The sequence below is a fragment of the Kogia breviceps genome, chromosome 16 (assembly GCF_026419965.1).
Source record: "Kogia breviceps isolate mKogBre1 chromosome 16, mKogBre1 haplotype 1, whole genome shotgun sequence".
Classification (NCBI taxonomy): domain Eukaryota; kingdom Metazoa; phylum Chordata; class Mammalia; order Artiodactyla; family Physeteridae; genus Kogia; species Kogia breviceps.
The window spans coordinates 76,066,085-76,079,635 of NC_081325.1; the positions used below are offsets into that span (position 1 = coordinate 76,066,085).

A 13,551-nucleotide genomic window follows, 5' to 3' on the forward strand; every position below is an offset into this window, starting at 1 on the left:
CCACCTTCCCTCGTACGTGTCCTGTGACTCACATTCCCATCCGCTCCTCCTTATCCCAAACCGTGGATCCCAGCAACACCTCCTTTTTTGCTGCCTCCGAGTCTGGCCTGACAGGCAGATCTGCCGTGTGAAACACTCAGACCACTTCTTAACTACCCATTATCGAGTCCTGTGGCATTTCTAATCATTGGGAGAAAATCCATTTCATCCATGTTTACTCCCCTTCAAATTTAGCTTTCCTATGTGACCTGAAAACTGCCTATTTCCTGAAAATACTCTCCTACGAGGTTTCACTTTTTCTCCTCTTCCTTGTCTTGGTGGAGGAGAGGGGTGCAGCTGAATCATTGCCCCCAACGTTCTGTCTTATGCTTTTTTCTTTTATGCCCTCCATGGTTTATCCTATCATCTATTGAGTTCCAGGACTTATTTCCAGCTTGATGAATGCCTTCTGGGCCTGGCTTATGTGTTCATCGCCCATCATACAATATTCTTTTCATCCTTGAGGACATTATCATCTGTCTCTGTGACTCATCTTACCCTAAGACCTCAGAATTCCTTGTCTTCTGTTTTTAATCTGAATCCACCTTTCCCACAAGCCTACCACTTGTGAAGTGCAAGAATTCATATTCTTCAGGAGATGTAAATATACATGTGCAATGGCAAATACCTAATGCAGTACGATAAGTGAAACAAAGAATCATTCATAGGGTGCTGTGGGAACACAAATGAAGGTCACCCAAGCCCTACTGGACGTTGAGAAAAGGATATCAAAAATCCACTCCTGGAGGTGGGGTAAAAGATAAATAGAAGTTGGCCAACAGACAAGCAACAGTTGTAGAATCTTCCAGACCCAAATCATTGATTTCATTATACTGTCCTGCTCACAGCCAAGCCCAACAATCCATTCTCCGGCCAGTTTTAAGCAGGAACTTTATAAATTTTGAATACAGTTTCCAAAATTATTTTTATAAAAGTTAGACGGGATCCTCTTTAAATCTTCTAGTGTGTATACCCAGTGTTCACAGGAAAATGTCGATTCTTCCCAGTGTGGCCACCGGTTACATGTGTAGCCTCTTCCCTCGTCACTCTCCACAGGGCTGCACCTCAAGATGGTTTGTCGTCTTCTGTTCCTTGCCTAGTTTTTCTGTCCCACATTCATCTTTTCCCATCATCCCTGGAAAATTTTTATATCCCCAAATCTAGCACAATTCTCAAGATAAACCTACTTTGATTTTTTGGAACGGCTGTTAGAAATGTCACTAGATGATCTTATTTGCAAAGCAGAAATAGAGACTCAGACGTAGAGAACAAATGTATGCATACCAAGGGGAAAAGGGTTGTTGGTGGAGTGAATTGGGAGACTGGGCTTGATACATATACACTATTGATACTCTGTAGAAAATAGGTAACTAATGAGAACCTACCGTACAGCACAGGGAACTCTCCTCAATGCTCTTTGGTGACCTAAATGGGAAGGAAAACCAAAAAAGAGGGGATATAGGTCTACGTATAGCTGATTCACTTTGTTGTACAGTAGAAACTAACACAACATTGTAAAGCAACTGTACTCCAATAAAAATTTTAAAAATAAAATAAAATAAGTTGATTAAAAAAAAAAAAGAACAGGGTAAGGAGTAAAAATAAACCATAATCCAATCCAAAACCAAAAAAAAAAAAAATGTCGCTAGAAGAGATCTTAGTCATCCCATGCAGCTGTCTTCCTCCCCGGGGTCTCCAGTGAATTAAGGGAGTAGAGCTAGAACCCAGCTCTTCCACCACCATCCGGAGGTCTTGTCCCCATGGTGCGCTCCCTCCATACGTTAGTTCTCCCAGAGTGGTCATTACTGATTGTACCCGTTCTGTAGTATTGCTGCCTATAACTCTCTGGGAGTTTCATTCTGGAACCCAAGTTTGCGTGAATTTTGCTTTGGGGATTGAGTTTCCTGCAGTGAGTTACATACCACAGTCGACAATGAACAGAAAGATGACATGCTCCCTCCTTCCTGAAGCCTGCCTCACAGATTTGCTCTGTGGTGCTCACAGACAGTACCAACTGTTCTTCCTGTTGACTGCCAAAATCAGTCAGCAGTTGGGAAGAAAAAAACTCTATGAATTATGGAAAATAACTAGGGAGAGAGAATGTCAGTACAATGGGGGGAAAAGTGACAATTCCCTGTGGCCACCCATTCGAGTGCCTGCCTCAAATCCCAGCCAATTTAAAGAAAACGAAAGGAAGAAGGACATCTGGTCAACCAGGGGCCTCTGAAACAGGAGAGTGGTTGAGGGCTTGTCCTGACCATCCAAGTGGCTAGCCCGACTGTCGTAATGCAAGATTTGAGTCTCAGTCTCTTGCAAAACTGCGTGCTTCGTTATAAGACAACAAATCTTGGCTAAGGGGAGAGCTACATAAGATGGGAAGTGACAAAATATGTTCGGAGTAAACTCCGTTTCCATGTGAAAAGCTTCATAAGCTACCTCTGGCCAAGCACTCTGATGGCAAGTCTGACCCTTCAGCCTTTCTGGTACCTAATGGTGTGTACAAATGTGCCGGCTTCGGGTGTCCCTTTGACGTGTGACACAGGCTGCGGGGTGAAGTGGTGGTGTCAGCATTTTAGCGTCCGCAGCCCATGCTTGGGAGCACGTGTGTTGGCCTCTCATCTTCATGGGGTTTGTCTCAAGTGCTACGAAGATGACTATGAACATATCACAAGGATCGCCTGGGCTGTATTTTTTCCGTATCGAACAGGACACCACCTCTGTGTGTCCACAGCTCTTCATATTAGTATCTCCCAGGCTCTTCTGCAGTGATTTACATCTGCTCCCCCGAAGAGACTATGAACATTTCCCCTGTGAAGGGCATTCCTCGCACCTACCGCAGTCCTGTGAATTCTTAGAAAATAAGCACAACACACCAGAAAATTATTTTGAAAACGCATGGATATGGCCTATTGTTATGTGTTTTTCAGAACTTTCTTTGGCAGCTCTTCTCATCAATAGTGGAACATTTGGACTGGCTTGCTTACCACCAGAGCTTTTACTAGAAACTGATTCGGTAACATGCTGAAATTCCTTTTTTAAAATTCTAGACAAGAATGTTCACTGTATAGCTACTGTTCAGGCAGGCCTCTAGCAGATTATTGCTCAGAGATGACGATGTGAAGACTTTTTACTTTTGTGCTGCGCTTCTATCATTGCAGTTGTATAAACATTTGATTTATAATAACATATGGGTAGTAGAAAAAAAATCATTGAAATGAAGCAGTTTTGTGCATCACGTTTAAGTTGTTTTTGTTTTCGGTCTTTTTGTTTGTTCACTTTTCCTTTTCACAGACGCAACCTTTCCGCTTTGAGTTGCGGAAAGAAAAGGATCATAAGATAAAGATAAGGGTTTAGCCCTGGGATTTGGGAATTCATTCATGGGAACGGTTGTATCTTCCAATAAAGAGTCAAGGCCCGTGTTTTCCCTTTGCGCTGCAGGGGGCAACCACGACAGCTGTGGTGTGTGGGTATTTGCAAACATTAGCGACAATGTATACACACGGCAGACATACTTATTAGAACAAAAGCTTGGGGATTCTGACGAAACGTAAAAGTGTTACAAGAATATGGCAGATGCACTGGAATAACTTTTGTTAGCTTTGCTCCTTCAAATCCTTTTCTGGAAAAACCTCTTGCCTGATTATTTTCCCATTGTTATTTTGGCATCTTCATGCTGTTAAATGTTTCCCTGCTGTTTGCATTTTAGATTGGTGTTCGAAAAGTATTTCTGAAATACTGGCACGCCAACCAGCTAAATGATTTGTGCCTTCAGCTGCAGAGAAAAATTATCACCTGCCAAAAAGGTAACAGTTACACACTTCACAGTAACAGTTCAGTGACAGTTCTGCACTTTGATGAGTCGGAAAATACAAAATCATTTAGTGAACCCCCAACCTACCATTTAGGTTAAACCTAAATATTATAGTGGACCCTGCCATGGCCCCATGTCCATCCATCCCATGGCGCTACCTTCAGGCAAATAAATAGGTCTCAGGAGTTTCAGTAGCACTGTAGCTAAGTTTGCTATTTACTTGTCTCTAGATCAGAGCATGCAGCCACAGCTCACGCTTTATTTCATGATCATTCTCTTTGTAATTCTGCATCAGATTTTCACCTGAGTCATAGTTTGGAAGAGGGGATATACATACCTTGTAATTTATGCATCCCTCACCTGGAAAATGTTCATGCTTGCTTATCCTGCAAGGAGCACAGGACAAGAAGAGTGTGCCTTTGGGCTTCCCTGGTGGCGCAGTGGTTGAGAATCCGCCTGTCTATGCAGGGGACGCGGGTTCGTGCCCCGGTCCGGGAAGATCCCACGTGCCGCGGAGCGGCTGGGCCCGTGAGCCGTGGCCGCTGCGCCTGCGCGTCCGGAGCCTGCGCTCCGCAACGGGAGAGGCCACAGCAGTGAGAGGCCCGCGTACCGCAAAAAAAAAAAAAAAAGAAGAGTGTGCCTTTGAACCCACAGTGGGGAAGAAAAAACAACCCACGTGATACTCGGGTGCAGCTCTGGAGGCAGATTCCTAGGCCACGCCATTCAGAGCGCTTGGCATGCTAGAGTTTGGAGGACTGCCCCAGCCAATTAGCCAAACCACCTTTTAAGTAATTCCATGTATGCCTTGGATAAATGCTTGACTATTTTTCCTTTGTGAAGGGATGATAATATTTGGACTGTTATCTTCGATAGCAGATAGCATCTATTTCAGGTTAACTTTGAGAGTCCATTTGGAATTTTTTTTTCTATCAAAACCCAGGTGACCGTTAAAAATAGGTACATTTTCAAAATCATAACTACTGCCTCCCATAAAACATACGTACTTAATAGATTTTAAATTTTAATTTGCTTAATAGTTTAATTGTATTATATATCTCTAAAGAAAGGTGAAAAGGGGAGAAATTAATCTACAGGCTATCTTTTGGTGGAAGCAGCTGTGATGAGCTTAGCTCTCCAAGGCATCTGAAACTATTAAAAACAAGTGCATCTCAGAGTACGTGGAAAACTGCCTCAGCCCGTTCAAGCGTCTGTCTATGCGAGCCCCTGGGGGGGTTCCTTCAGGCACACACACCCCTGGCTGAAATCTCTGATGGGTCCCATCATTTTCGGATGATAAAAAGTCCGGCTATGTGCTAGTCCCTCAAACAGACTCGGTTCAGAATTTAGCAAAAGGCCAGAGTCCACGTGAAGGTGAAAAGTCAGAATCTCGTTCCAAGTTACATCGTCCCTCCCGGCTCCCACCGTGACGGAGGTGCCCTCTGCGGGGAGGGAATAAGTACGGCGACAGGGCCGCCCCTCAGTCCGACCCACACCCGTGTGGCCTGGCTTGGGGTTTCTCTGGCCAGCAGGCAGGCAGGGGTTAACAGGCCCCTCTGCATCTGTGGGCGCCCTTCAGCCCTCGCCTGTGCTACCCACCTGGGGACGGCAAAATCTCTCCTTGGGGCGTCACCTGGAACTCCCCGCTGACACTGCCGGTGGGCCTGGGCGCTCTCCAAGAGGAAGTCTCCTTAAATGACTCCTGGCAGCCAACTCTGTCTTGATAAACAAGGTCTGATGGCCAAGAAGCACAGTTGGGGACCCTGACAAGTGAGCCTCTCCCCGTAGAGCCGCCCTGCATTCAGCCCCGGGCAGCGCCGGCCTCCCAGGCCACGGTGTCCTGCAAACTCCAGACCCTGTGGCAGGTCCTCTGGCTGGTCCCCTGAGGCCGCTTTCGCCAGCCTGGTGTGCAGGGGCGGTGGGGGGAGCCTCGGGTGAGGGAGGCTCTGTGCGATCGTCGCTTCTCTCTGGGTGAGGGTCATCTGGCCTTCTCTGTCACTCATCAGTGCAGGGAGGGGCTGGGCTCACAAGTCTCCTTTTGACTGCTGCCTTTGCAGTTCCTTTCTGTGTGGTCAGTCCAGGCATGCCCTGGGAGCTGGTTAGAAATGCAGAGTCTCAGGCCCTGCCCCAGAACTCCTGAATCAGAATCTGCATTTGCAGCCTCAGGCTGAAAGTGGGATGGGGAGAGTCCCCTTTACAAGACCAGCGCTCTACCCGCCGGGCTGTGGAACCAACCGAGAATTCCATGTAATACCGCGGTATACATACACGGAGCGGGGTATTGCTTTCTCCTGGAAATTTTCCTACATGTAATGAGAAGGCTGCGTACCCTGTCTTCCGTCAGGGGTGCCCGCTAGTAATGTCTCCTCTGGCTGGTTACAAAGGTTAAGTCGCTGTGCCCTGTGGACCTGAGACAGAAGAAATGAGCAGAACTGTAGTTCTTTGTTCACCTCTAATGATAAAAATTGAGAATGGTTTTTAAAAAATGGATACAAACCACAATTTCCTATTGCATCAATGAAATAAGGGCTGTAAAAGCATTTTTTTAAATTACAGGCTCTTAAATGCAAAGCATTAATGATTGATTTTTATTTTTACATCTCTTAGAACCCTTGCTTCAGTCCTTTTTGCTAGTATGAAATTCACTCAGAATTTCTATCATCTGGAGTCATTTCCAGGTTTCAAGAGTTCTCATTTTTTCTTTGTAAATATTGGGTTGCAGAAAGCTGTAGTTACAGCTCAGTCTTAAATTTAATCATTTCAACTTCAAATTATTCCCAACAGAAGTTTCCCCCTGACTATATACCTTCATTTTATCCTGCATGAAATTGCCAGAAAGAGACAAGTATTAATGATCGATTTGTGCCAAATTTATTTGTATTAATTGTCTCTCAGTAAAGGTACCATGTTTTAGCAACTAGTATAAGTTTTTTAAAAAAATTTTTCAAAGATTGCTAGTGCAAAGTGTGAGAAAACAGGGTCTGGACACAGGACGGTGGATTCCCAGCTCTACGTGGAGATCCAGTGAATAGTCCTGCCGTAGTTGGAGGTCAGAAGTCTGGCTTGTCCACGTTAATCTTCCCTTTATTCCAAGAGATGAAACATCTTAAATATACCCTCCCATTGTCAACGTCTAGATTTTTTTTTTTTTTTTTGCCGAACACGGGCCTCTCACCATTGCGGCCTCTCCCGTTGTGGAGCACAGGCTCCGGACACGCAGGCTCGGCGGCCACGGCTCACGGGCCCAGCCGCTCTGCGGCACGTGGGATCTTCCCGGACCGGGGCACGAACCCGCGTCCCGTGCATCGGCAGGCGGGCTCTCAGCCGCTGCGCCACCAGGGAAGCCCTAGATGTTTTTTACTGTACCAGGAGTGAGCGACTGAACAGAGAACAGGTCTTCTGCTTCTCTCTCACTGTGCCTGCCTGTCACATGGCTAAAATTGCTACATTTTATTTGCATTTTTGATTCCTGGGAGTCTGGTTGTACCTTTAGCTGTTTAATTTTTTTCTCTTTTAGATTAGTTCAGCATGACTGTTTTTACAGTTATCTTAATACCCTGCATTCCAAAGTAACTAAACACTTAGTACTGCCATCTGAGAAAAAGCCTTGAGCATTTTAGACGTCTGCATGTTATTTGCCTCTGAAGCCATAACTGTGGAAAGTTGTGTTCGCCTTTCCATCCTCTAATCGAGTAAAGGCATCTAAGTGAATATCCTACACGTATATAGATACCCACACATTTATTCTCCTGTAGCCAGGGAATATTTTAAAGCACTTAACATTTTATAGGACGATCCCCCTTACAGAGGAGAATAAAGTGTCTTTGTTACCCACATTGCTTTTCCCTACGATTATAGCTTTTCCTATCATCCAAACAACTCCTTCCAATCACAGAAACTTAGAACGCGAAGGGACGCACCCTAGCATCAGATCGGAATTGCTGCCCCCGGCCTGTCAGAGCCTGCTGGGGCTCCTGAGCAGGGCCGTCCTGTTTCTGGAACTGGCCCGGGCTCTGGGAGCTGACTCTCTCCCATGAGATGCCTGGTCTGTTTACAAGCCGTGCTCGGTGTTAGAAAGGTCCTCCTCCGCATACGGATCCCAGACGTGCTTTCCCACACCTTCCCTGCTGTGGCCCGCTCTCTGGAGAGCTACGGACTCTGCATCTCCGTGGTGGGAAGGTAGGGTTTGGCCTCATGAGGGCAGAGATTTGAATCCCCGGTCTCCCGTTCATTGGTTGTGTTTACCTGGAGGAAGTTTCTCAGCCTCCCTGAGCTTCTCTTTCTTTGGGTACGAGATGGAGATACTGGGACATTAACGGCCGTCGAGTCCGGGCACTGAGAGGGGGGCCGGAGCGCCCAGCACGTGGCAGCGCCTTTACACGGTGGGCGTGACTTTTATTTTGAAGCCTTACGTTTGCCACCGACACACAAGGGATTTCACAGTGGGCTCGTCCACCTCTTTCCCCCAGTTCTTACACCGTTTTCTAGCCCCGCTTCCCCAGAAGGCAGAAGGGTGACCCATATCTCTACGTGGTCTCTTCCCAGAGCCTTCAACGCACTGTTAGTTTTTCTAGGAGTTAAGTCACAGTCCTGTTAGCAGTATGTGCGCGGTTTTCAAAGACCACATCCGTGAGCCTCGGACGTGTCTGTTGTAATCTGATACGAAATAATGTGATTGGTGCATCCCCAGAACGGTGTGATGAGAGCCACACCCAGCATTCTCTGGGGGTTGGACTTAGTTCTTTCCATCAGTGTTCAGCCTGTGTTACCGCAAGAAAGAGGGAAGCTTTGTTAGAATATTACCTGCACGATCTCATTCAGGGTGAGGGTTTTTGCCTCCACTGTTGACATTCCTGAACGTAGATATCTTTTTAAATATAAGATTAGAACGTTTTGGTAAAGTCCTAGGCTGGGTTGGATGTATTTTATTTTAGAGCTGCTCCAACGTAATGTACTCGGACCTGTTGATGTGCATCTGGGTTTTGTGCCTTTGCTCCTCTCGCTGACCCATCCTTGTGTTCTCTTACTGAAGTTGTCAGAGGATTTTTAGCACGCCAGCACTTGCATCAGAAAAGGAGCATCAGGCAGCAAGAGGTCACGTCCATCAACAGCTTCCTGCAGATTACAGAGGACCTGGGGCTTAAGACCTATGATGCCCTGGTCGTTCAGAACGCCTCGGACATTGCCCGTGAGAATGACCGGCTCCGGAACGTAATGAACGCTACTTTCCACAAAGAGAAGTTGGAGGCCAGGAACAAGCAAGAGGAAGGAACCAAAAGGTAAAGGCAGATAGTGTACAACCTCAGTGACCTACGCGATTGATCCTGGGGCGTCCAGAAAATGCCGATAGCCCTCAACGCAAAGTTCACTCACTTATGACCGTAGGGAGAGGAACAAGCACGTATGCATGCGTGGTGCGTTACGTGGAACCTCCTGACATCTGAAAGGATGCCTTTCCCGGGCTTTCCTTCCACAAAATAGATGCTCTACGTGTTAGTTTAGGTCCCATGAAATAATTGCTTCACCTACCGTGCTTGTATCACTGACCATCTCAAGCACAGAGTTTTAAGGTATCTAATCTTTACGTCTTAGCAACGATATACAGCTTGGTTCTCGACATCTTCATGCAAGTGTCACGTATATACATGAGGCTGACTCCTAGAAACTTCTGAAAACCTGACCCCCCAAATGGAAAAGACACTCTAAAAACACAAGAGCAGTGAAATCAATGAATGGTTGCCCGTAGGATATTTCCCTTAGGAAACCGTCACATCTTCTTTGCCAAAAAGGAAAGCTCTGGGGAAGGATCTTTATTTTAAAGTTCACGTTGGAAGCTGAGCTTGAAATAGACACGTGAAGAAAACTAAGTCCTTCTCCACTTTACCACTCTCGTCTCTCTGTGACAGACGAGGACACCCATGATTTACAGTCCTCCCCGGGTCTTTCCATCCTCATTTGCTGTCAGGGAGATGTTTGTTTTTCCATAGGAACTTAGTAATACCTAGTTGTTTCTCACTGAAAGTGACCCCCTTCGCCTTGACTGTGATGTCGAATGATTTTTTATTAAAGTGGAAGTGGTGGTGTGTCTCTCACTAATTAGCCTCAAATATCTCAGTGATTAAATACTGAAAAAATTCCCTTTGTACGGAAAACTGTAATTAAACATTACAGGGAAAACAAATTAGCCACTGAGTGCCATGCTTTCATCTTCAGCTAGTTCGTTTCCTACACAGGCGTCTGGCTCTGCCTGGCAGTAGGCCCCAGCTCCGTTGGCTCTCTGCCACACAAAGATGTAATTATAAAAACAAATGCTTGGAGACTTCTGGTAAAATGAATGCATTGGCATCTCCCTGGCACATGATGACATTGACATGTGAAGCCAGAAGGAATTTTTTTTAACCAGATAACTATTAATTTTATATGACTTCCAGAATAATATTTATTATTTTCTCTGCTGGAGCTAAACAGCCTCCCCAATTTCTCAATTTCATTATGTATTCATTTGCCTGATATAAAATGAAGTGAAGAAGTATTTGTCTATTTATTTATTGAATACCAGCAGTTCACTTGGCATTGGGCAACCAGATGGAATAACAGAAGAAAAATAACAATTCTGCACATAATTAAATAATTGCTGATGGAATTTAAATGGCAAGGGAAAGAGAGAGAGAGAGAGAGAGAGGGAAAATGAAAATCTTTGATCGTTTTAAGTAAAGCATCTACTCTTTTGCAAGGGCAAACAGAGATAACTCCCAGCATCTGATGCCTCAGTAACTCTCTATTAAGATGGATTTCCCAGAAATTATCATTCAGATTGAAATTCTGGTTTTTTGATTTGCTTAATAATCAGGGTGTGAAAACTTCACTCAGAGAATGCCTGATAGCAAATGTGGCACTCCTTAAGACGTCTCGGGTTCCGGTGAGATTTTTTTCCAGAGTAATGTTGAGTCTCGGACGTGCTTATTTATCATGAAGCAGGGGCTGGAAGGAGGATGCGCCGGATACCCGAGCGCTGCACGCACCCTCCAGCCTCGGCGGGAGGGCTGTTTACCAAAAAGCCGTGATTATGTCCGCTTGAGCCGGTTCGTTGTTCCCGTCTGAATAATGCATCTGGGTCTCTCTGGCGGGGCTGTTTGTGTTTGTTTCCCCACGCACTCCCAGAGCTGAAGACAAGGGTGGACGCAGGCGCCTCCACTGCAGCTCCGTCCCAGCCCCCATGGCGGCAGACGGCCTGGTCCAGTCCCACGCTGGCCCAGCCACCCCGCCGCCTCCTCTGCACTCGGTGCTCGGCCTGGATGACAGCGGCGGCCTCCCATCGCCACGGAAACAGCCTCCACCCAAGCCCAAGAGGGACCCCACCACGCGGCTGAGCGCCTCCTATGAGGCCGTGAGCGCCTGCCTGTGGACCGTCAGCAAGGACTCCTCCAGTGAAGGTTAGCCTCGGGGAAGGGGGGCCCGACCCCCCTTGGGTTATTGACGCTTGACTTCCGGTCTTTGAGTGCACCGCGGCAACACTTTGCCCTAATGTATGTTTAGTAGAACTAAATCCATTGTTGGCTTGCCAGGGGCCCCCCTTTAAAAAAAAAATTATTGGTTGGTTTTTGGCCGCGTTGGGTCTTCGTTGCTATGTGCGGGCTTTCTCTAGTTGCGGCGGGCGGGGGCTACTCTTCACTGCGGTGCGCGGGCCTCTCACTGCGGGGGCTTCTCTTGTTGTGGAGCACGGGCTCTAGGCGCGCGGGCTTCAGTAGTTGTGGCACGCGGGCTTCAGCAGTTGTGGCTCGCGGGATCTAGAGCGCAGGCTCGGTAGTTGTGGCGCGTGGGCTCAGTTGCTCCGCGGCATGTGGGATCTTCCCGGACCAGGGCTCGAACCTGTGTCCCCTGCGTTGGCAGGCGGATTCTTAACCACTGTGCCACCAGGGAAGCCCGAGAAGCCCACCAGGGAGGCCCACCAGGGGCCCTTTAATCATTAAACATAAATAATATTAATTCAAATCTCTAAGCCTCTTAGGGAAAAGCTGCTTATATATCATTTCCTTAACTCCTCTCCCGACTTCCACATTGAATGAGGAGCCTCCTCAAACCAGAACAATTCAGAAAGTAGGTCGCTTGTCCGTGTAAACTTTTGCGAACTAAAAAGCTAAAAAGATTCATCTGGCTTCCCTGTTATCACAACTTAATTAAAAATTAAGCCTGCTGTATGGTGCACCACACAGTAAAGTGAAACGATTCGTGCGGAGGAGAATCACGACTCAGCAAAATTCAGTCAGTGAAACTTTGGGGACTAGACGACAAAGGTTTCCGCATTGGTGCTCTAGACATATTTATGCAAAACCACAGTTTATTCTCAATTAATTCTCTCATCGATGAGTTCATGTGATTTTATTGCTTAATTTTTAATTTTTAGAATTGTGAAAAGCAGAGGAAGTCCTTCTCTGCAGAACGTTTACTAACTTCACAGATTTCACTTATCACCCATGAGTATGAGGCCCTACTCTAGGCCCAGGAAGGTACACAATAAATAAAACAAACGAAGTTATCTTCCCCCATGGGGTTGGCATTCTAGTGGGGAAGACAGATGGTAAACACAATACACAAATAAATACACGGAATATTCTAGACGATCCTGGCTGCAGAGGGAAATAGAGTAAGAAAGAGGTGGTGATGCAGAGGGTGAAATTCTAAATGAGATGACAGCGTGGGTTTCACTAGAAAGTAGTACGTGAACAGAGAAAGGAGCACAATTTCTTTGGTAAGTAAACGAGGCAAAAATGCAAAAGCACAGCAAAGCCATAAGCTCATCTTTGGGAAGAGAGAGCTGACACCAAGGAGGCAGTGGGCAGGCCAGGGGCCGGAGGCCTGCGGCGATGAGTCGACCCTAGTAATCTTGAAAGATGCTCTTCACTGGTTGCTTTAGAAAGAGGAGATCTTCAGGAGAATTTTTTTTAATTGCTGTTGTCATGTATGAGTCACGTTACAGTAATGCTTAGATGGTGATGTAGCAGAAATTCATTACTTTGGGGAGAAGAGGACAAGTGTTTGTTTTTAGCATCATGGTAACAAGGCAAATAAAAACATTAGAGAAACCATCTGGAGGAGAGTCTTCAGGCGGATGCAGACGTGAACATAGATGGAAAGCAAAGGCCCTCCAAAGAAAACAAGCCCTTCTTCTGTTCTCCCCAGTGTATGACACAAACTAGAAGAGGCTTATAGTCTATGCAAGTCATAAATACTCTCCCTGAGAAGTTAGGCCAGGTCCCATTTCCACCATTATTACTTGTAGATTTCTGTAGTGGATTTACGGTGCAGATCTCTGTGTTGAAATAAGAAGATTCGGGGGGCATATTGGGAAAGGTAGAGTAGCGTCTGAAAGGATAAGCCTAACGAGATGGGAAAATGTGAAATAAAGACTCAAGACAGCATCAGAAATTGAACAAAAAACTATATGAAACAAGATTGAAAATTGCGATGTATATAAGGTAGATCCCCATCCAAATTTGAACACCACAGAGAAACTCTATAAACTTGGAGAAGCAGGCCTCGAAATAGCGTGTGAAGCCTAAACATGCTTTCTGTTTGTGCGCACGTGAAAAGTCCACCTGCCCTGGAGTTGAGATTTTGGAGGAGTCGGGTGCCAGCTTGTCACATAGTTGAGAAAGGGGGTAAAATATTGAGGATAGAATTGAGTTCTCTCATCTGGGCAGCAA

At 46.1% G+C, this 13,551-nt stretch overlaps 1 protein-coding gene across 6 annotated transcripts in view; it reads left to right on the plus strand.

Annotated features, from left to right (window-relative positions):
- Nucleotides 1-13,551, plus strand: part of MYO16 (myosin XVI) — a 537,770-nt gene that overhangs the window by 452,877 nt on the left and 71,342 nt on the right. For all 6 annotated transcript variants that reach the window (XM_067016255.1, XM_067016250.1, XM_067016252.1 and 3 more), the window contains 3 exons: nt 3,746-3,842; nt 8,880-9,126; nt 11,009-11,280. In XM_067016255.1, coding sequence (XP_066872356.1) covers nt 3,746-3,842; nt 8,880-9,126; nt 11,009-11,280 — 616 coding nt within the window. The remainder of the gene's footprint in view (nt 1-3,745; nt 3,843-8,879; nt 9,127-11,008; nt 11,281-13,551) is intronic.